This window comes from Lutra lutra, chromosome 15, assembly GCF_902655055.1.
Source record: "Lutra lutra chromosome 15, mLutLut1.2, whole genome shotgun sequence".
Classification (NCBI taxonomy): Eukaryota; Metazoa; Chordata; class Mammalia; order Carnivora; family Mustelidae; genus Lutra; species Lutra lutra.
Window position 1 is genome coordinate 69,935,334 of NC_062292.1, and position 27,803 is coordinate 69,963,136.

Genomic DNA, 27,803 nt, shown 5'->3' on the forward strand with positions numbered 1-27,803 from the left:
CCAACTTCGTTCTTCCGCATTCTTCTGCATCCAGTTTTCTCAACACCATTTACTGAGGAGACTACCTTTTCCTCATTTCAGCATTCTTGTCAAAGATCATGACCTACGTGTGGACTTATTTCTGGGTTCTCTAGTTTGTTCTATTGGTCTTCATTTCTGTTTTTATGCCAATACCATACTGTTGTTTACTGTAGTTTTGTAATGAATTGTGAAATCAGCAAGTGTGATACCCTTAACGTTGTTCTTTTTGCCCACAATTGCTTAAGTTATTCTGAGTCTTTTGTGGATCCATATGAATTTTAGGACTGTTTTCTATTTCCATAAGAAATGCCGTTGGGATTTTGATAAGGATTGCATTGAATCTGTAGATAACTCTGGGCAGTATGGACACTTTAACAATATTAATTCTTCCAATCTATGGACATAGGATGTTTTCCTATTTGTCTATGTCTTTTTAAATTATCTTCATCAATATTTTCATGTGAAGTTCTTTCGACATTTTGAGTAAGTTATTTCCTATGCATTTTGTTCTTTTTCTTGTTATTGTGAATGAGATTGCCTTTTTTTTTTTTTAAGATTTTTTTATTTATTTGCCAGAGAGAGAGTGCACACAAGCAGGCAGAGAGGCAGGCAGAGGCAGCTAGAGAAGCAGCCTCCCTGCTGAGCAAGTAGCCGGATGCGGGACTTGATCCCAGGACTCTGGGATCATCACCTGAGCCGAAGGCAGCGGCTTAACCAACTGAGCCACCCAGGCATCCCAATGAGATTGCTTTTTAAAAATATTTCATTTTTGGATAGTTTGTTGTTTGTGTAAAATACATTGATTTTGTATGTTTACTTTGGATCCCACAACCTTATTGAATTTATTATTTATAACAGGTTTATTATTATTTAGTTTTTAAGAGTTTTCTATGTATGATCATGTCATCTGCAAATAGAGATAATTTTATTTCTTCTTCTATATGGATGCCTTTATTTCTTTTTCTTGTCTAATTTCTGTAGCAGGACTTTCAGTATCATGTTAAAAGAAGTGGCAAGAGTAGACATCTTTGTCTCGTGCTAGATCCTGGGAGGAAACGTTTAGTTTGTTTCCACATTGATATGAAGTTACCTGTAAGTTTTTCATATGTGGTGTTAAGGTCCTTCTGCACCTATTTTGTTGAGTTTTAATGTGAAAGGATGTTAAACTTTGTCAACTGCCTTTTCTGCATCTACTCAGATAATTATGTATTTTTTTTCATTATGTTGACGTGCTATAACTTCACTTTACATATGCTGAATGCTGAACTACCCTTGAATTGCTGGGGTAAACTGCACTTAGTCATGGAGCATGAACCTTTTAATGTGCTGCTGAGCTCACTTTGCTAGGATTTTGTTAAGCATTTTTGCATGTATGCTCATCAAGGATGTTGGCCTGTAGTTCTTTCTTTGTAGTGTCTTTTTTTTTTTAAAGATTTTATTTATTTATTTGACAGAGAGAGATCACAAGTAGACGGAGAGGCAGGCAGAGAGAGAGAGAGAGAGGGAAGCAGGCTTCTTGCTGAGCAGAGAGCCCGATGCAGGACTCGATCCCAGGACCCTGAGATCATGACCTGAGCCGAAGGCAGTGGCTTAACCCACTGAGCCACCCAGGCGCCCCCCCCCTTTTTTTAAGATTTTATCTACTTATTTGAGAAACAGAGAGACAGAGTGAGAGAGAGCATGAGAGGGGAGGTCGGAGGGAGAAGCAGACTCCCCATGGAGCAGGGAGCCCATTGCGGGACTTGATCTGACACCAGGATCATGACCTGAGCTGAAGGCAGTAGCTTAACCAACTGAGCCACCCACCTGCCCTCTTTGTAGTGTCTGTGCCTAGTTTTGGTATCTGGTGATGTTGGTCTCATTAAATGAGTTTAGAAGTGTTCCTTCTATTTTTTTGGAAGAGTTTAAGAAGCATTGGCATTAATTCTTCTTTGAATGCTTGGTAGCACTCACCCATGAAGCCATAGGTCCTGGTTTTTCCTCTTTTGCTTTCTAGACAAAACAGGGAGCTCATCACTAGACTTACAAGAAATGCTTTAAGATAGTTCTTAAAATTGAAATGAAAATGCACTAAACAGCAATGTGCAAGCACAGGAAAGCATGTCTCACAGGTAAAGGTAAATATATGGACATATACAGCTTAATGTATATGTAAAGGCACATATTGACTTTTATATTAGGGTGGGGAAATTTGTTGGGGTATCCCTGTTCTTTCCCCCCGCAGAAGGAAGTCATGGCTAAGAGGGTCTCTCATGGGTGTGCATATGGCAGTAGTAGACAGCAGGGGCACCTGTGGGGGGGCAGCTATGGAGCTGGGCATTCAGGGGCTTGCATTTGGGAGGTGGATGGCAGCTCTGTTCCGGGGTTGGGGTTCAGGGCACACCAGGGGCAGCTCTGGCTGGGGAAGGGGATGTAAGTCCATTTCTATCCCCCTTCTCTCCAGCACCTAACACACGTGGCAAAATTCTTAAGAAATATCAATATTAAGGAAGAGTTGGTTGAAATGTATAAATTTAAACTAATTTAAATGTCTACGGATAATAGATTAATCAAACATATTTTGATACATGCAAACAAGTAATCACTAGGCATTCCTTAGAAATCAGGCCAAGCTTGATTAGGTGGGTGGGAAGATGCTCACAGTCTAGCATTAGGTGAAAAGGGTGGTTATAGCAGAGTTGAGGAAGGAGGTCATCACTGTGCATTGGGGTGGTGTAGGGTCTCTTTTGTCCTGGTTGAGGAAACGTCAGGGTGAAGTGAGGAGCAGTATGACCTCCTCCCCCCAAACAACCTATGGGTTAGAAGTGGAGTTCCTTCTGAGTGACAGCCAGATCACTACCCCGTGATGGTCCGAGGAGGTCTTGATATGCCGAATCTGTTACTTAGGTGGTTTCAAGGTTTTTGTTTTTATTTTTGTTTCTTGGCTACAGAAAATGCAGTGGTGAACATTTTACTACGTATTTTTTTTTTTTTTAAAGATTTCATTAATTTATTTGAGAGAGCGAGAGCAAGATGAGAGGGGAGAAGGTCAGAGGGAGAAGCAAACTCCCGCAGAGCTGGGAGCCCGATGCGGGACTGGATTGCGGGACTCCAGGAACACGCCTGGAGCCGAAGGCGGTGGTGCAACCAGCTGAGCCCCCCAGGCGCCCCGTATTGCTTTTTAATGCCTGTTTAATTGCTTTCTTGGGATAAATTCCCAGGACAGTTACGGCCAAATTAAAGGTGTTCGATGAAAATATCTGCGACTGGGGCGCCTGGGTGGCGAAGCCTCTGCCTTCGGCTCAGGTGACGATGCCGGGGTCCTGGGATCGAGCCCCGCATCGGGCTCCCCGCTCAGCCGAGAGCCTGGTCTCCCTCTCTCTGCCGCCTGCTTGTCCTCTCTGTCCCTCCGCCCAGTAAATAGGTAGAATCTGTGACTGCAGGTTGGCCCTGCCCAGTTGTTTCACGTTTTGGAAACGAGGCTCCACTCTGGGAGCGGAAACGCGCGCTGCCGGCGCAGTCGCGGCGTCGGGCGGAGGAGGGCGCCCCCTGCGGGCTGGAGAGGACCAAGCCTCTCCCGCCGACCTCCTTCCCTCAGGCCGCCCGCGCGCCGTCCCCTGTCCTCTGGCGCCCCCTTCCGGGAGACGCCTGGGCGGCGGCGCCCGGAGCAGGGCGCGCAACGGAAGGGTCACTTCCGCCCCGCGGGCGGCGGTTTTCCCGCCGCGAAGCCGGTCCCGCCCCTTCTCCCCCACCTCCCGCCGCCGCAGCGGCCGCGGAACACCCTCTCCGAGCTTCCTGCTGTGCAGGGGTGACGTGCGGCCCGGGGGGCACACAGGTCTGCGGCCTCCGCCGCGCCTCCCCCTGCCGGGAGCCCTTCCGTCGAGTCCGGCTCAGACGCGTCTCCCGAGGAGATCTTCGTCGGCTCCTCTCCGGGCTGGAGCGGTTCCTTCCCGGGCGCCCCGGTCCCGCCTCCGGGCTGGTGGCGCTCGCGAGGCATCGTGCCGTGGGCGACGCCGTCCGCTCCGCGGACCCTCAGCCCGCGAGCTGGCCCCACGCCGTCCCCCCGGCCCCGGACGAGGCCCCCGCGCAGTGCGGGGCTCCGGAAGTGGCTGCGGGACGGACGACCGCGCGTGGGGACCGGAGGCCGGCCGCGGCCGCTGAGGGAAGGCGCGGGAGGACGGGCTGCGTGTGTCCGGCCCCGCCCACGCCCCGGAGCCCGGGGGACCCTCTCGGAGGCGGACGTGGCCAGCGAGGCGCCCCGCGGTTCGGAGACGCCTCAGGTCAGGCTCGGAGGGAAGGCGGGTCCCTGGAGCTGGTCGAGTTAGTCGCAGGAAGCCAGTGTCTTGTGACGTCATCTCAGGAATGCGGTCAGGGCTCGGGGAGCTGCTGGAGAACCGGAAGGGTCAGGACGCGGACGGCCTGGATGGGCAGGAGGTAGCACCTGCTGGCTGGGCCCCCGCTTGCCGCAGCGGCTCCTGCTGAGCACCGCGGCATCGCTAGGACGGATCACAGGCCGGCACCGGATTCGGAGCAGCCCTGTCCCCTCAGCCCAGGTCAGCACTTCTGAGAGCGGTGGAGGTGGGGGGCCGGTCCCAGGAAGCAGGGATGGGCGGCTGGCCTGTTTTGGGAACGCGTTCCCAGCATGGGTGTCCCAAGAGGGTAATTGTGGTCCTCTAGCGGGTTTGAATCTGGCTCCGGATGGGTCACACCTCCTGAGGTCACCACGGGGGACTCCATTTGTGTCTCGCACCACGGAGTCCGCATTCTTCTCCTTCTTCATTTCTGGTGACTGTTACGTTGAGAGTAGGGTCTAGGGGCCGAGAGCACAGCCCGCGGTCTCCCGGGAGGGACAGGGCCCGGTCCGTGCTTGCAGGGTTTGCAGGGGGGCAGAGGGAGTGCAGGGAGGGCACCTGGGACCCGGTGCGGGAAGGCGGGCAGAGCGAGAGGAAGCACCCACCTTCCCTGGGCTGGCCTGGCCAAGGTGCTGCTCTCCCCTCAGCTCCACCACTGTCCCCAGCGCTCCAGGGACACATCTCATCTCCAGAGCCACTTCCTGTCCCCGCCAGGGCCCAGCCGCCGTGATGCACACGCCCATGGAGGAATCCCTCTTCCAGATCATCGCCTGCTACCATCAGTACGCCGCCCGGGAGGGGGATGTGGAGACCCTGTCCTTGGAGGAGCTGAAGGCTCTGCTTATGGACAATGTACCCCACTTCATGGAGAGCCTGGTGGGTGGGGTCTGGGGTCAGGTGGGCATGAAGTGTAGGGTGGGTGGTGGGGTGGAAGCCAGTGGTGAGGGTAGAGGTATGGGGAGCCATCTCCCAGGAGAATTCCTCCTTAGGTGAGGAGAGGTGAGGGAGTTGGGAGGGCAGGGTCCCTGGCAGAGGGAGGGTGGATGTGGCCCAGCTTTATTTCTCCTCCTCCCTCTCCTGAAACTCCCTGCCGGCCCCACAGCAGCCCAGACGCGGTCGGTCCGTGAGACTTAGTCCCGACTCCAACCTGCTTATCCCTCTGCTCATCCAGTTTCCTGAGAGAACAGGTCTGCAGTCTCCCGTCTGGCCTCAGCCCCATTCAGTCAGCGATCCTGCCCCAAACCTGCCCTTTTAGCCCCAGGCCCCCTCTCCTGGGACTAGTACAGACCTCCCCGTCACCGTGCCTGGGTGAGGACAGTTTGGGCAGAAGCCAGGTAGGGGAGGAGACGTAGTGTTTCCTTCTAGCTGCTGTCCGAAGGGCCAGCAGAGGCTCTTGGATCAGCGCGGGAACTCGGAAACCTTGTCAGGCCTGCGCGTCTTCTCCCCGAGCAGGTCCTGTATTATCAGGCGCCTTGGGGGCTGCAAGGCTGGCAGGAATGTCCGGGTAGCTGCCCTCTGCCCTCGGCGTCGTGCCTCAGAGGTCTCTGGACCGTCATCTCCAGAGGACTTCAGGTCCGGGCCCTGACTGGAGGCCACCACCTTCCAGAAGGAGCACTGCCTCCTTGGCATGTTCTCTTACCTACCTCTGGGAAACATCAGAGGAGGGTCTTGCCCTGGTTTATTGGAGTGTTGTTGTGAGGGTCACAAAGGGGACTAGGGTAACTTTCTTTCCAGGGCCAACTACCTATACTGTGGGGCTGGGGAAGGACGGCCAGACCCTCTCACCTGGGGCTCACAGCCCCGCCCAGGGAACAGGGCCTTCAGGGACAGACAGAAGCACAGGGCACGGGGCAGACAGACAGCAGCCTGGGCCTGAGGTGGTGGGGGCGCTGAGCTGAGGGGAGCCAGGGAGAGCCCAGCCATGCAGGAAGCTCCCGGGGCTCAGTTCAACCAGTTTAGCAGAGGAGATAAGATTAGGTGAGTTAGATGGTGGTGGGCGGTGGGGGGAATAGACGTGCAAACCTGCCCATGGGGTAGGGCCACACTCCAGACCCCCCCCAGCAACAACTCCCTTCCCCAGAGGCTTCCAGAGGACTCCACTCTGGGTCCCCACACCCACCGGCCAAATCCTGCCGGAACCAGCTCTGAGGCCCTGCCTGGGGCTCCTTCTCCTCCCTGGGCTGCCTGCTGAACCCCGCCTTCCTTCCAGCTGTCCCTTCCATCTCAAGTGCTTTTGCTCCTCCCCTCTAGCATTCCCGACCCACAGCCCTCCAGCCCGCCCGCTCTGGGACGTGCTGGCCAGCCCCAGGACCCAGGACTTCGTCTTTCCCTCATGCAGCACTTTCCACAGGCAACACAGGCTCGGTGTCATTAACAATTCCTGGGCAGATGCCACAGCATGCAGACATCTGATTCCTCTCCTTGGTTTCCCTGCAATAGTCCTGGAGATGCAGACATGAGGGGCAGGTGGGCCGTGCCCTGGGGAGCTCCCTGCGTGCAGGAAGGGGCACTGCCTTCCATCCTGAAGCCCCTGGGCCAGGCTATCGCTGCTGGGTAGCTCCCAGGGGAGCTGGGAAGACAGGCTTAAGCAGCCACCACTGGTGGTTGGGGGCGTCAGGAGGCCCGAGGCCACTCAGCACAGCACAGCAATGGCCGAGCAGCGGGCCAGTGGTGGCCAGGCCCCACAGTCCGCCCACACAGCCCTGTGTGGAGCCTGCAGAGGCCCCTATCCCCTCTCCTCCTCGGAGTGTGATGCTGCCCCACGTGCTGTCCTGGCCTCCACCTGACGGGGGTGGGGTGGGGTGGGGGGCGGCTGGGCCCTGCAGGATGGTGGAGGCACGGCCAATGGCTGTGGAGCGGGTGGGGGGGAGTGCCAGGCAGGCATTGACCTCCGTGCCCCTCCCCAGGGCCGGAAGGAGCCCTACTACCTCTCGGAGTTGTTCCGGGCTGCAGACAAGAACAAGGACAAGCAGATCTGCTTCGACGAGTTCCTGTTTGTCCTGGGCCGGCTGCTGACGGACTACCACCTGCTGTACCACCGGCGGCTGTGCACCTGCTACTGCGCCCAGCACAGCCTGCACTAGATAGAGAGGCGCCAGCTCAGCCTGCACTAGATAGACACCAGCTCAGCCTGCACTAGATAGACGCCAGCTCAGCCTGCACTAGATAGAGAGACGCCAGCACAGCCTGCACTAGATAGGCGCCAGCACAGCCTGCACTAGATAGACGCCAGCTCAGCCTGCACTAGATAGAGAGGCGCCAGCACAGCCTGCACTAGATAGACGCCAGCTCAGCCTGCACTAGATAGAGAGGCGCCAGCACAGCCTGCAATGGATAGAGAGGCGCCAGCTCAGCCTGCACTAGATAGACGCCAGCTCAGCCTGCACTAGATAGACGCCAGCTCAGCCTGCACTAGATAGAGAGACGCCAGCACAGCCTGCACTAGATAGAGAGACGCCAGCTCAGCCTGCACTAGATAGACGCCAGCTCAGCCTGCACTAGATAGAGAGGCGCCAGCTCAGCCTGCACTAGATAGAGACGCACCCGTCTGCCTAGCCCGCACTGATAGAGATGTGCCCGCCCGCCCAGCCCGCCGGTGCTGCCCAGGAGTTGGAGCCGGAGCCACTGCAGAGCTCTGCCCCGCTTGAGGGCGTGTGCCTGAACGGGCACGCCCCTGTGCACACGTGTGTGCAATGTGCAGCTGTGAGGGAAGAGAATAAAGCCGTCCCACAAACATGCTGGGAATTCCTTGGTCATAGTTCTGGGTATCTGCTGTGGGTCCAGAGAGGAGGTTGGCTGCTCCCTTGGGGGTCATCGCCTCCAGCCCCTGTCTGAGGGGGGGAGACAGCCCCCAGCCTCCAGAGCTCCAGTCTGAGTGGGGGGGACTGTTCTCTTGGGGAACCGGCTCTCTGACAGGCCTCACTGGTACTGTTCTGACCTCTCATACACAATGGGACAGGAGCCTGGAGGGCAAAGGCACACTGTACAAGGCTCTCTGGGAGGGTCTCCTTGCTCTGGAGGAGTCCCAAGGAATCAGGGTAGGATGGGTGCAGAGGAGGAGTGGCGTGGGCCTGCGAAGGTGCCAGGCAGGACCGGAGGATGATGTGGGTAATTGGCATGGGATGGGTGGCATTGGAGATGCTCTGAGAGCAAAATTGTGAGGTGGGTTTCGAACGTGCTGAGTCAGAGACAGGGACTAGGGCAAAGGGCAACAGGTCAGCCTGTATTGTGAAGAGACATGAGTGGAACCTAGGCTACTGTCAATCAGGGAAGTCTTCCTGGAGGAGAGAAGGGTTGGGTCTGGGTTTTACTAATAAAGGCTGATGTGGGCATTATTCCACTTGGGGCTATTGTGACTCACCATCCAAGTTCTCCTATGGTCTCTGACCCCTCCCAACAACGACCTGCCCCTGCCCATCTTTCTGTTTATTTTTCTCTCTCTCCCTGGGCATCCAGGGATCTGATGCAAAATCTCTCTGGGTCAGTCTGCTCTGCCTTTAGGCCCTGGGCAGGTTTCTTCTCAGAAGGTGGTCTGGGAATCCCTGTGCTCAGAGTACTGTGACAGCAATGAGGAGTTTTCCAAGAATGATGGGCAGTCACCATTGCCCCTGTGCCAGATACGGGGGGCGGGTGTCATTTACAGGACATGGTTGGGTTCCCTCCCGGAGCTGGGTCTGTGTGCCACAGCAGGGCAGTGCTCTGTGGGCTGAACCGGGGCCTTTGTTTCTGGCCAGTCAAGCTCTGAAGCACCGTGTTGCCTCACGGCTCCTGGGCCGGGCCTGCCACTGATATCCTTTGCACACTTGCTGTCTGCCAGTGCCAACGCTCAGGACTCGGCTGGGCCCCAGCTGTCCCCCTCCCGACCTTCCTGCACGCTCCCTGGGGTCTGCACTGCCCCTCAGAGGTGCGTGTCCTGCTGTACCTGGGGGTTGGGCCCTGTGCTGCCTCCCATGGGCTTCTGAGTCACGACCAGAGGCGCAGATGGCTGGGTGAGCCAGGCTGCCCCCTTGCCCCAGGCCCAGGGGAAGAGCCTTCTGGCCTGTTTCACCCGACTGCTGGGTTCCACAGACCTCTGCTTGCAAAGGGGCGGCTCAGCCTAGATCTCCTGCCCTTTCCCGGGGTGGGGGCAGGGGTTTCTACACCGGCTCTAACCCCGTGTCCTCATTTCCTCAGCCTTGGGCACAGGGTTGGTTGGGCTATTGGGACACATACCCAGGACTGAACTCTTTCCTGTAGGTAGGAACAGGTTCCGTTCCCCCCGGGTTGCCCCATGTCCGTCGGTCTGATTACAGGCTCTGCCTTTTCCCCTGAAGCACTTACCCAATTCTTGATGCCGTCTTCTGCAAGGTCACTCAGCTGGCCCCCTGCTCTACCCGGTGGTCCAGGGGGAACATCTCCGGGGCAACTTTCAGGGTCTTGCTGGTCAGCAAGTTCTACTGATAAGCACATGATGCTGGGAGGAGGTCATGGCTTCTGTCTGCCTTGGGTCTCCGCCACTGGACCTGGGGTCTTGTGTTCTTAATTTCTGGATAAAGAAAACTGTCTCCACTGGGACTGTTCTCAGGGGACTAACTTCTAGGGAGATATCTCTTTCTCTCTTTATAAAAAAGATTTGTCAGAGAGAGGGAGAGAGAGCACAAGCAGGGGGAGCAGCAGAGGGAGAGGGAGAAGCAGGCTCCCCGCTGAGCAGGGGGCCCGTTGTGGGGCGCGATCTCAAGATCCTGGGATCATGACCTGAGCTGAAAGCAGATGCTTCACTGACTGAATGAACCACGTGTCCCAAGGGAGGCATCTCTTGAAGGGTCAGGGGTCTAGGATGACCATCTACATCAACCTCATCCTCACCCCCACAAGACAGGTCAGCATGAGCCCCAACCCAGGCTCATGAACTAATCCTAAGGAGAGCCTCAGAAAAGCCACTTTGTTGTGTCTCTCTGTGGGCCTCAGTTCCTCGTCTGTAAAATGGGGATTATGATAGTACCTACCTCATAGTTTACAGAGCGTATTAAATGGGCTGACGTAGAAACAGCGCTTACAGCAGTTCCTAGCACATGGTGGAAGCCCGACCAGTGTTATTTTGCTATTACTTGTTCTTATTATTGATTGTTGCTGCTGTTACTGTGTTTGCCAGGCACTGTGCTGGGTCCTGGGGAGACAGAGACGGGAGGTCTGGTCTGGGTCCTTGAGGGCTCACAGTCCGGCTGGACAGTTGCCAGAGGACATGCCCACCTAGCGCTCACCTCACTGGCACTGCACTGCCCCCAAGTACTTCACACATTTTTTGGGGACACTTTTTATCCAAGTATAATACATAATAAGAAAATTTCACAAATCATTTTTTTTAAGATTTTATTTCTTTATTTGACAGACAAGAGATTACAAGTAGGCAGAGAGGCAGGCTTTGTGGGGTGGGGGGGGGAGCAGACTCCCTGCTGAGCAGAGAGCCTGATGTGGGGCTGGATCCCAGGACCCCGGGATCATGACCTGAGCTGAAGGCAGAGGCTTTAACCCACTGAGCCACCCAGGCACTCCATCATCAATATTTTTCATCTATTGTTAATCCTTACAATAACATATAAGGAGATTCCATTTATTTTTCAGGAGGAAGCATTTAAAAAATTAAAAAAAAATTTTTAAAGTATTATTTGTTTTTTTTTGTCAGAGAGAGAGGGAGAGAGAGAGAATGTGTACAAGCAGGCAGAGTGGCAGGCAGAGGCAGAGAGAGAAGCAGGCTCCCCACTGAGCAAGGAGCCTGATGCGGGACTCCATCCCAGGACCCTAGGATCATGACCTGAGCCGAAGGCAGCAGCTTAACCCACTGAGCCACTCGGGCTTCCCAAAAAGTTTTAAATGTTTAATTGTGGCAAAATATGTATAATATAAGATTTACCACCTAAGTGTTCAGTTGTGTTAAGTACGTTCATGTTGTTGTGCAACCAATCTCCAGAGTGCTTTCATCTTGCAACTGAAACCCTAGAGGCACTAAGTCTCCATTATCCCTCCTTCAGGCCCTAACACCCACCATTCTACTCTCTGTCTCTACGAATTTGCTACCCTAGGGATGTCATGTAAGTGGCATTAAAGCATACTTGTCTTTTTGTGACGGGTCTATTTCATGTAGCGTGATGGCCTCAAGGTTCATCCGTGTTGTAGCAAGTGCCCGAGCTTCCTTCCTCTTTGAGGTCGATAATATTCCATTATGTGAATATGCCACATTTCGTTTATTCCTTCATCCTTGGATGGACACTTGGTTGGTTTCTCCATTTCAGCTTCTGTGAATAATGCTGCTGTGAACACGGATGTATGAATATCTCTTTGAGGCCCTGCTGTCAATTATTGTGGATGTAGACCCAGAAGGGGAATGACTGGGTCATATAGTAATTCTGTTTCTAACTTTTTGAGGAGCCGCCACACTGTTTTCCACAGCAGTGGCACCATTTTACATTCCCACCAACAGTGTACAAGGGCCCCAATTTCTGCAACCCCCCAGCATTTGTCATTCTGTTTTTGTCGATAACAGGCAATCACATGAGTCTGAGGTGATATCTCATTGTGGTTTTGATTTGATTTCGTTAATGATTAGAGATGTGGAGCATCTTTTCATGTACTTATTTGCAGGTCCTCTTTGGAGAAATGTCTATTCAAGTCCTTTGCCCATTTTTCAATTGGGGTAATTTTGTGGTTGAGTCGTAGGTGTTCTTTATATGTTCTGGATACTAACCCATTATCAGATGTATGATTTACAAATATCTTCTCCCATTCTGTAGGTTGCAGGTAGACTCTATTTTTAATCTCTTTGTAATGATTGTGGTAACTAAGGCACAGAGAGGGTGATTGGCCCAAAGTCACACAGCTATAAAGTTAATGATACAATGAAGCCTGAAGGGCTGTGGAAACATGGAGAGGGAAGCTAGTCCCATCTACTTCCTCCAGGAGGCGATGATGGCCTACGTCCTGGAGAGGCACAGGTTAATTATCTGCTGAATGCAGGAAGGGAGAGAGGAGAGCTTTCTCGGCAGAGTCATGTTCTTGTTGGGTCATGTTCTGGCTCATGATGCTTGGTGCCCTGACACATGTGCACTGGGAAGCTCTGGGTGAACTGCTTCACCTTCCTGGGCGTCAGCCTCCCTGGCTGCAGACTGGGTGGGTTCTGTGCACTGCCTTCCTCTTAGGCACGTTCTGAGGCTCTCTGTGTTTTGTAACGAAGAGAGATGCACCACAGACTTGAGCACTGGAAGCCAGTCAATCAGAGTGGCATCTTGTTGGGGGACTTGTTCCTCCTGAAATCCTGGGGGAATTGGCCACCTCCTCTTCTTCCCTTGGGCACAGAGTACTTTTGACTTCTCCAAAGAACCCCCTTCCCCCAGCTGATCCCCACAGACTTGGGTTCCTCTTCAGCCCAGGCTTCTGGGGTCAGAGGCACACAATCACCCCAGGGAGGGCTCAAGGGTCCCTGCCATGTTTATGCAGCAACTCAGTGCCTCCTGCATGCACAGGGACCCCAACCCAGCCTCCGTGTCCCGGGGTACCATACACCCCCAGCTTCCAGAGCAAGAGAGCTGGGAAGGGGTGTGGGCGGCAGGAGAGCCTGATAGATCAGCACACATCCCATGGAGTCCAACCACACAAACAAAAGCAATTGTAGAAACAGGCCAGCTTTCTCTACCAAAATCCAGCAGCTAGTACAAGTCTTCTTAACCTTTTAGGGGTCTTTGCACCCTTCCAGGAATCTGACGAAAGCTGTGCAGAAAAGTGCTTATTTACACAAATGCTCAAAATGATGCTTTCTGCTCCCGCTCCATTTCAGATATGACAGACAGCCATACATGGGGTCAGTAGCAGCAACAGTAAGGAGGGCTCAAGAGTGGGCATCCTGGCTGGCCAAGCCAGATGATGCCAATGGCTCTCCAAAGCAGTCTTCCCTGTGGCCTCTTCCTGGTTTCTCCTGCTGGGCACTACTGCCTGGCAGATGCCTTCCTCTTTCCGCTTTTCCTGCTCCCCCACGTTCCATCAGAAATTTTCGCTCTGTGCAGTGATTTCCCCATTCACCTGGTTGGGAAACCAGAGGCTGTGGCAACTTGGGAAGGGAGGGGCTCTCTCAGCATGGCCCAGAGTCCTGGCAGCGGGCCAAAGCCCGGCCTGCTATAAAAGGGAGCGGACACTGAGCCCTGCACATCTTCTGCCAACTCAGTTTTGGGGAGACCTGGTAAGTAAGACTGCTTCATCTGCCCCATGCTTTGGGGCTGGGCCCCCACGGGGAGGGCCAGACGTGGAGCAGAGAATGGGAGAGAAAGCTCAGGGAGGTCTGGAGCAAGACCCAGAGCTCCTGGAGGATGTCAGTGAGACAGGGATAAAAGAGCCAGGTCCTCTGGCACTGTTGGTTGGTTGAGGACGCAGGGAGAGAAGGCAGGCACCGTGTGTGTGTGTGTGTGTGTGTGTGTGTGTGTGTGTGTGTACCCTCCCCCTCCCATACCCCTTCCCATCACAGCCACAGCCACCCACTGGGTTTAGTTATTTGAATGGTGCAGGCCAGGACAAGGCCCTTACTTGGGGTACTGAGTTTCGCTTCAGTCTTCACTCTGCTGGGGGCAGAGGCACTGTCCCCATCTTGGGATTCCCAATGTGCTCCCTGTTCCAGGTGGGGCAGACTCTTAGGCACCATGCTGACAGAACTGGAGAGTGCCATGAACTGCCTCATTGACGTTTACCACAAGTACTCCCTGGAGAAGGGGAACTACCATGCCCTCTACAGGGATGACTTGAAGAAATTGTTAGAGACAGAATGCCCTCGGTACCTGAAGGTGAGGAGGGGCTAGGTGGGGGCAGGGTTCTCTGGCTGACAAGTCCCAGGCCCCTGGTCCCCAGGGCCACCCTGTGTAGACAGCCCCGCCTAGGCTCTTCGGAGGTCTTCACACTCCGCTACTTTCTCCTTCATCTTGACAGAAAAAGGATGCGGATACCTGGTTCAAAGAGTTGGATATCAATAGTGATGGCGCAATTAACTTCGAGGAGTTCCTCATACTCGTGATAAAGGTGGGCGTGGCCAGCCACGAAGACATTCACCGGGAGTAGCAGAGCCCTGGGCCCTGGGGCTGTCCCTGCCAAATAATAAAGTCGTTGTTGATACCTCAGGCCTTGTTTGCTGTCTTGCCTTTATCTTGCCAATGTTGTTTCCAGGGGGTGGAGGGAGGAAAGCTCTGAGAAAGGAAAACCTCCATTGTCCTTGCTCCAACTGGCAAACTTGTCTGGTTTCCTCCCCACCTTCTCCTCAAACTAGTCCCTTCTCTTCCAGTCCCATCACATGGAGGCTCGGTTCTAGGACTTAAGAGTTTGAAAACACCCAGGACACTGTAGTCGATGATTTTCCTGCTTGTTCCCAAATGAGAGATATGGGAACAGAGTGGTGTAGGGAAAACTCACATTGCTTTCTTCCTTTTTTTTTAAAAGATTTTTTTTTTTTAAATTTTAGAGAGAGAGAGAGAGAAAGCACAGAGTGGGATGGGCAGAGGGACAGGAGGAGAGTCTTAAGCACATTCCAGGTGCCGAGTGTGGAGCCCTACGTGGGGCTTGACGTCATGATTTGGAGATCATGACCTGAGCCAAAACCAAGAGTCAGATGCTTGACGGACTGAGTCACTTAGGTACCCCTCACACTGGGCACTAAAGTTTAGTTTAGAGCAAAATGTCTTATATGTGACTCTCGGGAAGTTAGGGAGATAACTAAGTAGATGTGCAAGTGTGAAGGAGAGAGATGGATTCTGTGTGTGGTGAGGCCATAGGTGGGTGTCCAGAGTCCAGCATTAAGTAATCCTAACAGCCCCCCAGGTCCCACACTTGTAATTTCTCCTGAGATTTTGGAAGCTTTCCGTCTCATTCTGGATTCAACCACCCAATGTGATGAAATAAGAAAGGCATAGGCAAATGGTCACTCAAGTCACAGAAGAGAGCACTGAAATGCTACCCTGGGTGGTGAATCCTCTGCTTATCCATGATCACCCCCTGATCTTCACTCTGGTAGAGTGGGAAGGCCAGCGATGAAAGGAGCACCTCTCACCAGTATCCACCCCCAAGCTGAGTTTCCAGGCTACTATGCCTTGGGAAATTTTCTGTTATGCCCACTTAGGTGATGGGGTAGAGGTGCTAGTGATGGAGATGGGGCTCGGGAGCTGTCACCAGAATCTGTAAACCAGAGTTCTTAACTTGGTCTATTGTGCATCTCTGAAACGGAGCTGGAGCTGAAAGCGGGTCCCTGTGCATGCGGGAGGCACTGAATTGTTGCATAAACATGGCAGGGACGCTTGAGCCCTCCCTGGGGTGATTGTGTGCCTCTGACCCCAGAAGCCTGAGATCAGCTATGGGGAAGGGGTTCTTTGGAGAAGTCAGAAGTACTCTGTGCCCAAGGGGAGAAGAGGAGGTGGCCAATTCCCCCAAGATTTCAGGGGGAACAAGTACCCCCTCCCCCAACAAGATGCCACTCAGATTGACTGGCTTCCAGTGGTCAAGATTACTCACTGTAGATCATTGGGCTTTTTGTTTGTAGTAGACTTTAATCACATAACAGAGCAATCAAGTAGGAAAAGATAATGGCTTAAACCCTTATCCATCAACCAAAACTTTAGTTACTGGTCAGTTTTATTATCAGCTAACATATTGGAGAAATTTTTTGGCAGCCAGCAAATAATTAAGATTGGGGCCTAAGGAGCCATTGTTTACTGTTGTTGGTGGGACTGCAAACTGGTGCAGCCACTGTGGAAAACAATATGGAGGTTCCTCTAAAATAAAAAATAAAAATACCTTATGATCCAGTAATTCCACTGCTGAGTAGTTATCCAAAGACAACTGAAACACTAATTCAGAAAGATACATGCACCCCTGTGTTTACTACACCATTATTTATAGTGGCCAAGAAATGGGAGCAGCCCAAGGGTCCACTGATAGATGAACAGGTAAAGAAGACGTGGTCTATGTATACAACGGAAGACCACTCAGCCATGAAATCAATGTGATCTTGACGTTTGCAACAACGGGTGTTATGCTGAGTGGCATAAGTCAGACATAGACGAATACCATCTGATTTCATCCAAAAACAAAACAAATGAACAAACAGAAAGCAGAAATAGACCCATAAATACCAAGAGCAAACTGATGGCTGCTAGAGAGGAACAGGGTTGGGGGGTGGACAAAATGGGTAAAGGGGAGTGGGAGAAACAGGCTTCTAGTTATGGAATGAAGAAGTCATCAGAATAAACGTCACAGCAGAGGGATATAGTAATGGTACTGGAATAGCAGCATATGGTGACAACTGGTAGCCTCACTTCTTTTTTCTTTTAAGAGATTTTATTTATTTATTTGGGAGAGCGAGTGAGTGCGAGAACAAGCAAACATAAGCAGGGTGAGGGTCAGAGGGAGAAGCAGGTTCTCTACTGAGCAGGGAGCCCGATGCAGGGTTGATCCGGGGACTCCAGGATCATGACCTGAGCCGAAGGCAGATGCTTAATGATTTGAGCACCCCAGGAGCCTGAGGCAGCTACACTTCTGAGCACAACATAACATGTTGAATCTCCATGCTGTACATGTGAAACTAACGTAACATTGTGTGTCATAATTTAAAAAACTAAGAGATTGGGACCTAGAATGGGATGGGGGAATCTACCATCAAACATGGAGATGGGCTTAGGCTGGGCAAGTGGAAAGCTCAGGGACCAGATTGCTGCCTTCTCAATTTTCCTGAAAGACAGCTTTATCCGCCCCCAAAGCAAGTGCTCCCATTTGTTGGGAGCGTGAACACACTGTCTGCATTGCAGAAACGGAGATGATGCTGGTTCTGAGGGGTACTTTAAAGGTGAGCTGCTGGCCCAAATGTGGTCCAGGTAGAAGAGGATGAGAAAGGTTTACAGATTCAACAAGCCATACCCAGGCCTCACTCAGCATTTAGGAAATGTCATGGGAGAGTGCTCCGAAGGGGAGAGCAATCCAGTTTGTCTCTCAGTTATCCAGTGTTGGTGGTGGTGTGCGTGTGTGTGTCTTGAGTCAGGGTGGAGTCGTGTACCCCAGTGCCTTTGATTCTCCTTGAAAATGCACTTTTGGGCTTGCTATTAGTGGGTCCTTTGGGCAAAGATTTACCATTATTAATTGTTTGTCTTTATTGGAAAACCCAATGAGTCTACTTTCTTTGAGCCAGCTTGGAGACACCATGGAGAAGGTGGCTCAGGGTGCTCTCTGGAGTTTCACCATAAATGATGGTCCACTGGCTGTGAAGAATCGCATTGACATGGGGCTGTCAACAGTTGATACCCAAACTCATGGTTGGGCAAGGGAGGTGGCTCAGCTGGCACTGGCAGCCTGGAGAAAGAGGTGGGGATGAGGGAGGTAGCCCTTGGAAGCTTGTAACTTATAAACAGACTGTGCCCATTACAGGAACCACTGGGCAGAGTCAGACAGGGCTTGTAGCCCAGAGCAAGGTGATTTGGTTTCCTGTTTCCCCAGCTACAAAAGAAGAACAAGGCAGTGGGAAGTTGAGAAATAAGTTGTTCAGCAGGAAACCTCATGCAACGTTTGAGTCCACCAGGGAGAACTTGGCTCACCAATTGAGGCAGATCCGGCCGCTGAGATTTCCGGGGCTGTAAGGATGACCTGTCTAAAATCTGCTTCTCCACCCAGGCTCCTGACTTCAGCCAAGTTCCTCATGTTTGTGACCAAAGTCCTAAAGTGCATGGAGAGGATGTGAAGTTGGGCAGTTGGTATAAGCATTTGAACAAAAGAGCTTATTCCAATGGAAGAGGCTTCCCATGTGTCTCTCCACTTGGGAGCCACAACCAGTCAGGCCGGGTCTATCTACCAGCCTATTCTCTGGTCCCCTGACCTGGGGAATGCAGCCTAAATTCAAATGGGCTGAAAAAGGCAGGGAAAGCTACCAACAATTACTGGGTTGCTGCTGGGTGTCAGTATGAAAGGAAAAAAAATCATCTTGAACCCAGAAGAAGACAAAATGGTGGTTGCCTACATCTTTGATCTCATGCTACAGTCTGTCTAGAATAGAAGCAAGTCCTCGTGACTTGTTGTTCTTTTGGGAAATGTAACACGGTTGGCACAGTGTATTTGAATAACGAGTCAGAAAGGGTACAGCTTGATGTGGTGATAGGATTTCATAGGCTTGTAGAGATGTTAAGCCTCTAACTGTCATGGTGTTTTCACCCCGTTGGAAGTCGAGTCTTTTCTCTCACTTAAGAGTCTTACTTGGGCATTCCTTTCCTGACCATATAGATCCTTGAGTACTCTTCAAATCAGCTTTAAAAAATCTATGCTGACTCTCTCAGTAATGAGTTAAAACAAGAATTTTGACTTGTGCCCACTATGTTTGTTGATAATTTTGCTTTTTAGCACTAGACTTTATGATAGTTGATCTTATTTCTCATTACAGTCTTATGAGAAAGGGAAGTACTATTTCCATTTTACATATGAGGAGATTCAGAGAACTTAAGAACATTGATACAATTTATTAATCTGGCAAGTGGCAGAGGTAGGGTCGGATCCCTGGTTAATACTCCAGAATGCTCTCTTCTAGTGGGTTTCCATCCTGAGTGGGCACAGGGCAACTCTTCCTCTGTTTGTGGACTTTTTGTCCTCATCCGCTACAGGGTCTCTGCCATCCAGGGGTGAGTAGCAAAGCACGGCAGATGCTAGAATGAGTCTGTCATTTGGGCCCCTCTCCTCTGTCCAGGACATCACCAGGTATGCCTCAGAAACTGACTTACTGTGGGTTTTTTCCTGGTGTGAGCAATCCTCCAGACATCAATAGAATAAGAAGATTAGCATCTTGATTTCCCTAAGCTCTTAGGGGCTGTTTCAGTGACAACTCTCCCTTCTTCCTGAGTCGGAGCCTTCCTTCCAGTCTTAAGAGCTGTGGAAATTCCCATGTGAATAATTCTCTGATTTGCAAAATTGAGGTCTGAACTGGCTGCTCAGGTCAGGGCGTAGACCTGAAGTAACTCTCTCTCTCTCTCTCTTTTTTTTTTTTTAAAGATTTTATTTATTTATTTGACAGACAGAAATCACAAGTAGGCAGAGAGGCAGGTAGAGAGGAGGGGGAGGCAGCCTTCCTGCTGAGCAGAGCGCCCGATATGGGCCTTGATCCCAGGACCCTGAGATCATGACCTGAGCCGAAGGCAGAGGCTTTAACCCACTGAGCCACCCAGGTGTGCCGACCTATAGTAACTCTTTGCAGTGGTCTGTAGCCTCTCTTCTCTGTGGGCAGGAGCCTTCTCCCCTTCCTCATGAACAGGCCTAGTTTACAGGTGAACCTAGTCCCATATGGAGGCCCCTCTCCAACCTAGCCCCATGGGCCCCTCTCCATCCCATATAGAGGGCCCTCTCCAATGTAGCCCAGCAAAGCCTCCATCCAGTTCAGCTTCCTCAGCATTGTGTTTTGCTATGGCACGTTTTTTAACCGTGTGCTTTCTAGAGCAAAATATCTGACCAAAACAGGCAGCTCTGGGTTTTTCTTCTGCTTTGGTCCTAGGACCCTCCATTATAAAATGTGTGTATTAAGACCAAATCATTAATATCAACCTTAATGGAAAAATATTAGATATTTCCCTTTAATGACAGAAGGGAGACAGGATGACCCTGTTTCCACTTTTTAAAAAAGATTTTATTTATTTATTTGACAGACAGAGATCACAAGTAGGCAGAGAGGCAGGCAGAGAGAGAGGGGGAGGCAGGCTCCCCACTAAGCAGAGAGCCTGATGTGGGGCTTGATCCCAGGACCCTGGGATCATGACCTGAGCCGAAGGCAGAAGCTTTAACCCACTGAGCCACCCAGGCGCCCCCCTGTTTCCACTTCTATTGAATAATTGTATCAGAGACCCTAGCCAGCGTTATAAGACAAGAAAACAAATGAGAAGGGGCGTGAAGGCTGGAGGCACAGGCTACGTGAAGTAAATGAACCCTTTGCAGAGCACTCTCGATTCTGCATTTCGTTGCCTCCTCCATTTCTCCTTCTGAATAACTGCTACTCTTGCAGAATTTTTAGCCATGTCCCCCCAGCCAAGCGGGACTTGGTGCTTCCCTGAGACTACCAGTGTCACTACCAGAAAGCACACTCACTTGCTGGCATGTTTTAGTTCTCTCTGCAGGCTTGACAGCCTTCTCCGCGTCTGGATCTGAAACCCCCAGGCTGGGAGCAGGGCAGGTGGGGCCAGACGCCAGGACCCTGGAGACATTTCTACCCTTGCATCCCCTCCTCTAGGAAAAGGTTCAGAAATTTAGAAATTCAGTCTGAGGTTGGAACCGGAAGATTAATATCTGATGCATTTTCCTTTTCTGTTATGTGTCCTGGGTCACAGAGAGAATTAACCTTTGAACAAATTCAAAAAACACTTTTCTTGGGGCGCGTGGATGGCTCAGTGGGTTAAGCCTCTGCCTTCGGCGCAGGTCGTGATCTCAGGGTCCTGGGTTCGAACCCCGTATCAGGTTCTCTGCTTGGCGTGAAGCCTGCTTCCTCCTCTCTCTCTGCCTGCCCCTCTGCCTACTTGTGATCTCTGTGTGTCAAATAAATAAATAAATAAATCTTTAAAAAAAAACACAAAAAACACCTTTCTTGCCCTCTTTTTCCTTGAGTATTTTGCAAACCACTGTGCTGTCCAAGGGTTTGATTAAAAAAAGAAAAAGAAAAAAGAACAGAAAGAAAAAGAATTAGTGTGCCTTGCTGAAAGCCAGTTCACATTGCGGGGGTGGGGCCCCAGGAACCCTACGGGGAACCTGCGTGAGGAGCGGGTTTCCTGCCGTCTCCTGAGGGCAGTAATTGCTTGCACGGACGCACAAACCCCAACATCGGCTCTGTCTGGGTTCCCACTCAGTCTGGTGGAGTCCCTGATGGGCCTGGCTGGCCTGGGCGTGGACAGCTGCTGGTACAGGCTCCGAGCCAGTAGTATGGGATTCACACACAGTGCAAGTCCTTACCCACACTGTCTCATCCACAAGTCGAGGACTTCCCCAGTTCTGGGGCTCCCACAGGCTGGGAAGGGACGGCCCTTGATTCCTGCTGAGGGATCCCTCTTTCTTCTTCTCCTTGTTCTCTGAAGTACGATGCAGCCTGAGGGAGTGGAGACCTCTACTGACTTCCTTTTGGATGGCCTTCCCCTAGCATTTCTGCAGGTGTGGGAGGAGGAAGCCCTCCTATTAACTAAGTTGAACCCTTGTGGGAGGTACGTGAGCCTTAGTCTCCGGAATGCTCAAGGCAGATTCACAGAATGGGCTCAGGGCACCAGGAAATGGCCATCTTCTCCACCGGTAAGGTGAAAGGATGGCCACTTTATTTTTTCAAGGCCCTCAGAGGTTGTCTCATAAATAGAGCCTTCTCAGACCTTCGGAGCTTTAGAAGTTCTGACTGGATTGATGTTCTGAGTGGACCTCAAGTCCCAGCATGGTGTCCTGGCCTGTACAGGGCCCTTGGCTGCTTTTTCAAGTGAAGTGTGTCCCTCTGTCTTTTCTGTCTTGCAATGGACCACAGCCTTCTCCTGCCCTTCTGGAACTGGCCCTCAGTGCTGAGCCCTTTGTGAAGGCTTGGCTCCCCATGACTGGGCCTGGGCGAGCCTGCCTTGTGTTCCGTTGGGCTTTCTCCACATGAAGCCCTTGAAGGTCCTGCAGGGTGTCTCATGACCTCCTTCATTTCTCCTCTTCTCTGATGTCTGCCACTCTTACAACTTTCAGCTTGGTTCCCAACTAGGAGAGCCTGTTCCTGGGGCATCTGGCACCTCACTGCCCCACCACTCACCCCAGAGGCTTGCTTGGAGTCACAGGGGCCCTTTATTCCTGGCACCACCTCCCCGCAGGCCCTGTGGGCCAGGCTGTCCTCCAGGGAGATGTGATCACTCCGGTACCTCAGCTGGGCTCTCCGAGGGTTAGAATTTGCCACTTTCCTTGTCTGCTCTCTGGACTACTTTGCCAGTCCACAGGTGCTTGTCCAGGGGCCTAAGAGCATCCTGTAGACTCACAGGTGTTTGTGTTCTATTTTGGGTTATAAGGAACGTAGATGCTTCATGTAGCCGTTGGCGTATTTCAAAAGGGTCTGGGAGGGAGTAGCAGAGGGAGGGAGAGAATGCCACATAAGAACGAGCAGCCCGCAGTCCTCATGGGGAGGTGGGAGTCGGGTCACAGTTGCCGAAGACAAGCAGCTCTCTCTCACAGCTGGACTGTGGTTAACCACACGGTATGTGGACTCCAGCATTTCTTGAGAGGGTAGGTCCAATGCTAAGTGTTCTTACCACAAAAACCAAAACTAAGACAAAGGGACACAAGAAAACTTCAGGTGATGGATGTGTCTATTCCCTGCCTGTGGTAACGGTGTCATGGGTGTGTGCACACGTCCGAGCTCAGCAAACTGCACACGTTAAATATGTGCACTTTGGGGCCTCAATTATGCTTCAGTAAAGGTGTAGAATAATGGAGTTATTTCACCTGAAAAGGAAAAAAGAAAGGCAGCATGGACCTTGGACAGACGCCCCCACCAGATTTCCAGCCAGGGTCGGAGCCTCGTCCCAATATCAGCCATTTAATTCTGGAGGAGAAGTAGCCCGTGATGTCTGGTAGACTGAATGGGTGGGTTTCCAAACTCTGGCTGTGACATCATTCCTCTCTTCAGGATAAAAATACCGTCACATGTATTCTTTTCCCTGTCAGTTGTTTAGTTTCTCCTCCGGTGGCTTCCCCTACCCTAGAAATGTCCCAACACCCCAGGGGCATCCTTCCTTCCTCATTGGGACCTGTTCTGCTTCAACAAGCCGACGGGGTAGGGGCTGGGGTCTCACTCAGTTGTTCCCCTAGGGCAGGTCCTTCTCATGGCTCTAAGGTGGGGCAGCTGAAGCCGGCCTCGCTTTAGGAATTTGAGGAATTTTATTTCATTTTAGGAATGAACCCAGCCCACGGCTGCCTTGGCGCACTGCAGGGGTGGCCTGGGTCCACTTCCAGGCCTTAGTGGGCCCATATGGGGCCCTGGAGCTCTGTAGTTCCTTTCAGTTCATGTTGCCATGGTAACTGGGCTAACGCAAACCGTGCAGGGGAGTCTGGGTTCTGGAGGCCTCCTTAACCTCTCTTCCTTGGTCGTGGTCATCCTTGTTCAACGTGGAACCCCTTTCTAACTGCCGATTTTGGGGATTATGATGGGAAAATGGGGGAAGGTATAGAGGAATTGGTGTCTCCCTGAAAACCCTGGAATCCTTTTTAAAAATTGACCCAGGGATTAGCTTTGCCTCTTAGAGCCACTTAGGCAGATGTCTCCCTCCTTCCCCCGTACACTCAGAAGATCTTTTGTGAACTGACACTCCGCTTGCCAAAACTGAGGATAAAGGTAGAAACTTACTTGTTCAAACAAACACACACACAGATACACGTATCCTGTGTTTATTGCAAATAGCATTATTTACAATAGACAAGACAAGATAAGTTTCCAGTGACAGGTGAACAGATCAATAAGATGTGGTATATATTTATAATGAATGTTATCCAGCCATGAAAAGGAATGAAATCTTGCCATTTGTGACCACATGGGTGGGCCTAGAGGGTCTTACGCTAAATGAAACTAGTCAGACTGAGCAGGATAAACACCTTGTAAATACAAGAGCTCACTCGTATGTGGGATCTAAAAAACAAAACAAATGAAGAAGGGAACAAAAGCAGAAACAGTTTGTAAACAGAGAGAAGACACTGTGTTACCAGAGGGGGTGGGTGAGCTCGGCGATGGGGAAGGGTGAGGCGCAAACATGCAGTTACAGGATAAAGAAGTCAGGGGATGACAGGCACTGTAAGGGCACAGGGTCAGTAATACAGCGCCGTGTGGTGCGGCCACAGGTGGTAACTCCTGTCACCGTGGTGGACTCTCTGATGTACAGAACGGGGGAAGCTCTGTGCGGTACAGCCCAAACCCAATTCAATTAAAATTTAAAACTTGCCAGACTCCCACCCTGACCTCCAGCAGGCAACTGTGCAAAAGGTATGAGACAAATCCCTTAAGTAGAAATGTAAGGAAAAATGTTATCATTTAATAAAAATAATTTCTAATTAAAACAAAAAGGAGCAACACCCCTGTTTCCCTGGTGCTCTTGCCTCTCTTTCCAGGGAGGCTGCTTGGACTCTGAGTCCCCCCAGGATGAGCCCCAGGGCACTAGGCTGTGCTGCCCCGCTCCTGCTGCTGGCCCTGTGCCCGCTGATACGAGGGAGGCAAGGGAGGTGTTCGCCAGGGTCCCTTCTTCCCTCGTCGGCTCAGAGGCTCGAGCCTGTTGGGTCCATGGTCAAAGGAGCGAGACTGATACAAAGCGAAGGTCAAGCAAAGCTTTATGTCGTACCAAGCATCGAGAATCAAACTGACCGGCCAGGGCCGTCTCTTGCAAAGAGGTGACCTCTCTCTGCCTTACGGACTAGCTTTTAAGGGCAAAGGCTGTGTGTTTGGGCCTGGCCACACACAGGTGACCAATGAGACTGTAACACAGAGGAAGCTGCACAGTCCTGCTAGGTCACACATAAGTGACCAATTGAATTACAATTTACCCTATAGTAGATATTTGAACTAGCCTATCACCTTGGTCAGAATTGGCACCCAAAAGGCACCCAAAGGGCGGGGCCCACACTCCTTGGTAGCTAGGGAGATAGTATGCGCCCCCCACTGATTGAATACCTCCAGCTTGGCCTGACCCACCCTTGTATTTGGGCTTTGTTATGTGGGACTGGTTTTCCAGACTTGTTTTTTTTTTTTTTTTTTTTAAAGATTTTATTTATTTATTTGACAGAGAGAGATCACAAGCAGGCAGAGAGGCAGGCAGAGAGACAGGAGGAAGCAGGCTCCCTGCTGAGCAGAGAGCCCGATGCGGGACTCGATCCCAGGACTCCGAGATCATGACCTGAGCCGAAGGCAGCGGCTTAACCCACTGAGCCACCCGGGCGCCCCTCCAGACTTGTTTTTAAGTAAGTTCCCTGAAGGGGGAGGCAGGGACAGTTTAAGTTTTACTGCATAAACAACAAGGTCATTGTTTAACCTCATGGAATCTCTCTGGCTAAATAGGCCCTTACAGAGCCCACATAAGACTCTCTCCCCATCTCCGGGGATGGGACCCCTTTAGACCCAGAGTGTCCCATCCTTTCAAGTAATGGCACTTTTTTTTTTTTAAATTTTCAGCTTAACAGTATTCATTGTTTTTGCACTGCACCCAGTGCTCCATGCAATCCGTGCCCTCTCTGATACCCACCACCTGGTTCCCCCAACCTCCCACCCCCCGCCCCTTTGGACCCCTCAGATTGTTTTTCACAGTCCATAGTCTCTCATGGTTCACCTCCCCTTCCAATTTCCCTCAACTCCCTTCTCCTCTCCATCTCCCCTTGTCCTCCATGCTATTTGTTATGCTCCACAAATAAGTGAAACCATATGATAATTGACTCTCTCTGCTTGACTTATTTCACTCAGCATAATCTCTTCCAGTCCCGTCCAACAAAAGTTGGGTATTCATCCTTTCTGATGGAGGCATAATACTCCATAGTGTATATGGACCACATCTTCCTTATCCATTCGTCCGTTGAAGGGCATCTTGGTTCTTTCCACAGTTTGGCGACTGTGGCCATTGCTGCTATAAACATTGCTAGCCACAGCAACTTCTTTCAAGATATGTCTCCAAAGGCAAAGGAAACAAAAGCGAAAATGAACTTTTGGGACTTCATCAAAATCAAAAGCTTCTGCACAGCAAAGGAAATAGTCAACAAAACAAAGAGGCAACCCATGGAAAGGGAGAAGATATTTGCAAATGACAGCACAGACAAAAGGTTGATATCCAGGATCTATAAAGAACTCCTCAAACTCAACACACACAAAACAGACAATCATAAAAAAATGGGCAGAATATGAACAGACACTTCTCCAATGAAGACATACAAACGGCTATCAGACACATGAAAAAAATGTTCATCATCACTAGCCATCAGGGAGGTTCAAATTAAAACCACATTGAGATACCACCTTACACCACTTAGAATGGCCCAAATTAGCAAGACAGGAAACAACATGTGTTGGAGGGGATTTGGAGAAAGGGGAACCCTCTTCCACTGTTGGTGGGAATGCAAGTTGGTGCAGCCACTTTGGAAAACGGTGTGGAGATTCCTCAAGAAATTAAAAATAGAGCTTCCCTATGACCCTGCAATTGAACTGCTGGGTATTTACCCCAAAGATACAGATGGAGTGAAAAGAAGGGCCATCTGTACCCCAATGTTTATAGCAGCAATGGCACTTTTTTCCCCCTCTCCCTGCTTGCGTGGGAGTTCGTTTCCCTGTTAGAGAAGATAGCTGTGCGGGGAGTGCCTTGCTTGTGAGGGCAGGACACTCCCATTTACTGTGTCTCCTCAGAGTCAGGCTCGGGCTGACTTGGGCCCTAAACCCGGCTTGACGGCTGCCATCCTGACCCTTCAGGTCGCCCGGCTCCACCTTCGGGTCTGGGTCGGCCTCTTCCCACTTCTTGAGTATGACTAAAGGAGTCATTTGGGCTGTCATGGGTATTTTCTTGGGTATTTATTTTTTTAGCCGTTGCAAAAATTTTAATGATAAAAAGGTGTTTTACATGGGGATACTAGACTCTTTTTGGTCATGCTCCTGAAACTAATAAGGGTAATTCTAAATTTTGATGTAATTTCAATTTGATATAATTTAATTTGATAATTCCAGGCTTACAGAAAAATTGCAAGTATTTTACAGGAAACTCCCATGTACCCTTTCCTCAGAGTTCCCAGCCCAACCCATCATCTCTTTACATTACACGAATTTGAAATTGTTGTGATGGGCTTTTACAGGGTGTCCCCATCAGAGCACCTACGGATTCCAAATTGAGGTTAAAGGGTTTGAATTCATGTTTTTATGAGTAGCTAAAGTTTTCTTGCCTTGTGCAAGGTTTTCCAACACTGTCAAAGCACTTGGACTAACTTCACAAGGGAGTTGCAAAAGTGTCAGTCTGGCTCAATGTTTCTTTGAAAAGCTTATTTTTTATCGTGTCGTATGTTATTACTCTTTGTACGTAAGTGACTCTAGATGTATTTTTTTTAAATGAATAGACTCTACTTTTAAGGGGAAGTTTTATGTTTATGGACAAAGTGAGCAGACAGTGCAGAGGGTCCCTGTACACCCCAGTTCCTTGGTACTGACATCCTGCATTAGTGTGGTCCATTTGCCACCGTCCATGAGCCAGCAGGGAGCCGTTGACTACCATGCCCCGTCGGGTGGGGCTCCCTTGGAACTCACTCTGTGGGTCTGTCTGGACAGATGTTGATGACGCGTCTCCAGCAGGACAGGACTATCCACGGCCAACTCTGAATAGAACAGTTTCCATGTTTTCCATTCTCCTCGGCTGCCCTGAGCATCACCCTTCCTGCCCAGCCCTGGCCTGGAGGACTTCCGGTTGCGCGGGGGACACAGGACCAGCCCAG

General features: G+C 51.1%; 2 protein-coding genes across 5 annotated transcripts; both read left to right on the top strand.

Annotated features, from left to right (window-relative positions):
- The first annotated feature begins 3,748 nt into the window (after positions 1–3,748).
- LOC125086245 (protein S100-A15A-like) lies at positions 3,749–27,803 on the top strand. 4 transcript variants are annotated; one of them, XM_047705447.1, is made up of 5 exons: positions 3,751–4,553; positions 5,000–5,228; positions 7,259–7,445; positions 18,089–18,091; positions 27,793–27,803. In XM_047705447.1, exons 2-3 carry the CDS (start codon positions 5,082–5,084, stop codon positions 7,433–7,435), a joined length of 324 nt encoding a protein of 107 aa, XP_047561403.1. In that variant the 5' UTR covers positions 3,751–4,553; positions 5,000–5,081; the 3' UTR covers positions 7,436–7,445; positions 18,089–18,091; positions 27,793–27,803. The 4 variants fall into 4 exon arrangements, with proteins under 4 accessions (XP_047561402.1, XP_047561403.1, XP_047561401.1 ...); XM_047705446.1 differs by lacking the exons at positions 18,089–18,091; positions 27,793–27,803 and adding an exon at positions 7,574–8,085 and having other exon boundaries at positions 3,749–4,553; positions 5,067–5,228; XM_047705445.1 differs by lacking the exons at positions 18,089–18,091; positions 27,793–27,803 and adding an exon at positions 7,574–8,085 and having other exon boundaries at positions 3,752–4,578; positions 5,018–5,228.
- On the top strand, positions 9,321–14,482 carry S100A8 (S100 calcium binding protein A8). Its single transcript, XM_047705448.1, has 4 exons — positions 9,321–9,340; positions 13,385–13,557; positions 13,990–14,152; positions 14,295–14,482. The coding sequence occupies exons 3-4, from the start codon at positions 14,012–14,014 to the stop codon at positions 14,421–14,423; spliced, it is 270 nt and encodes an 89-aa protein (XP_047561404.1). The 5' UTR covers positions 9,321–9,340; positions 13,385–13,557; positions 13,990–14,011; the 3' UTR covers positions 14,424–14,482.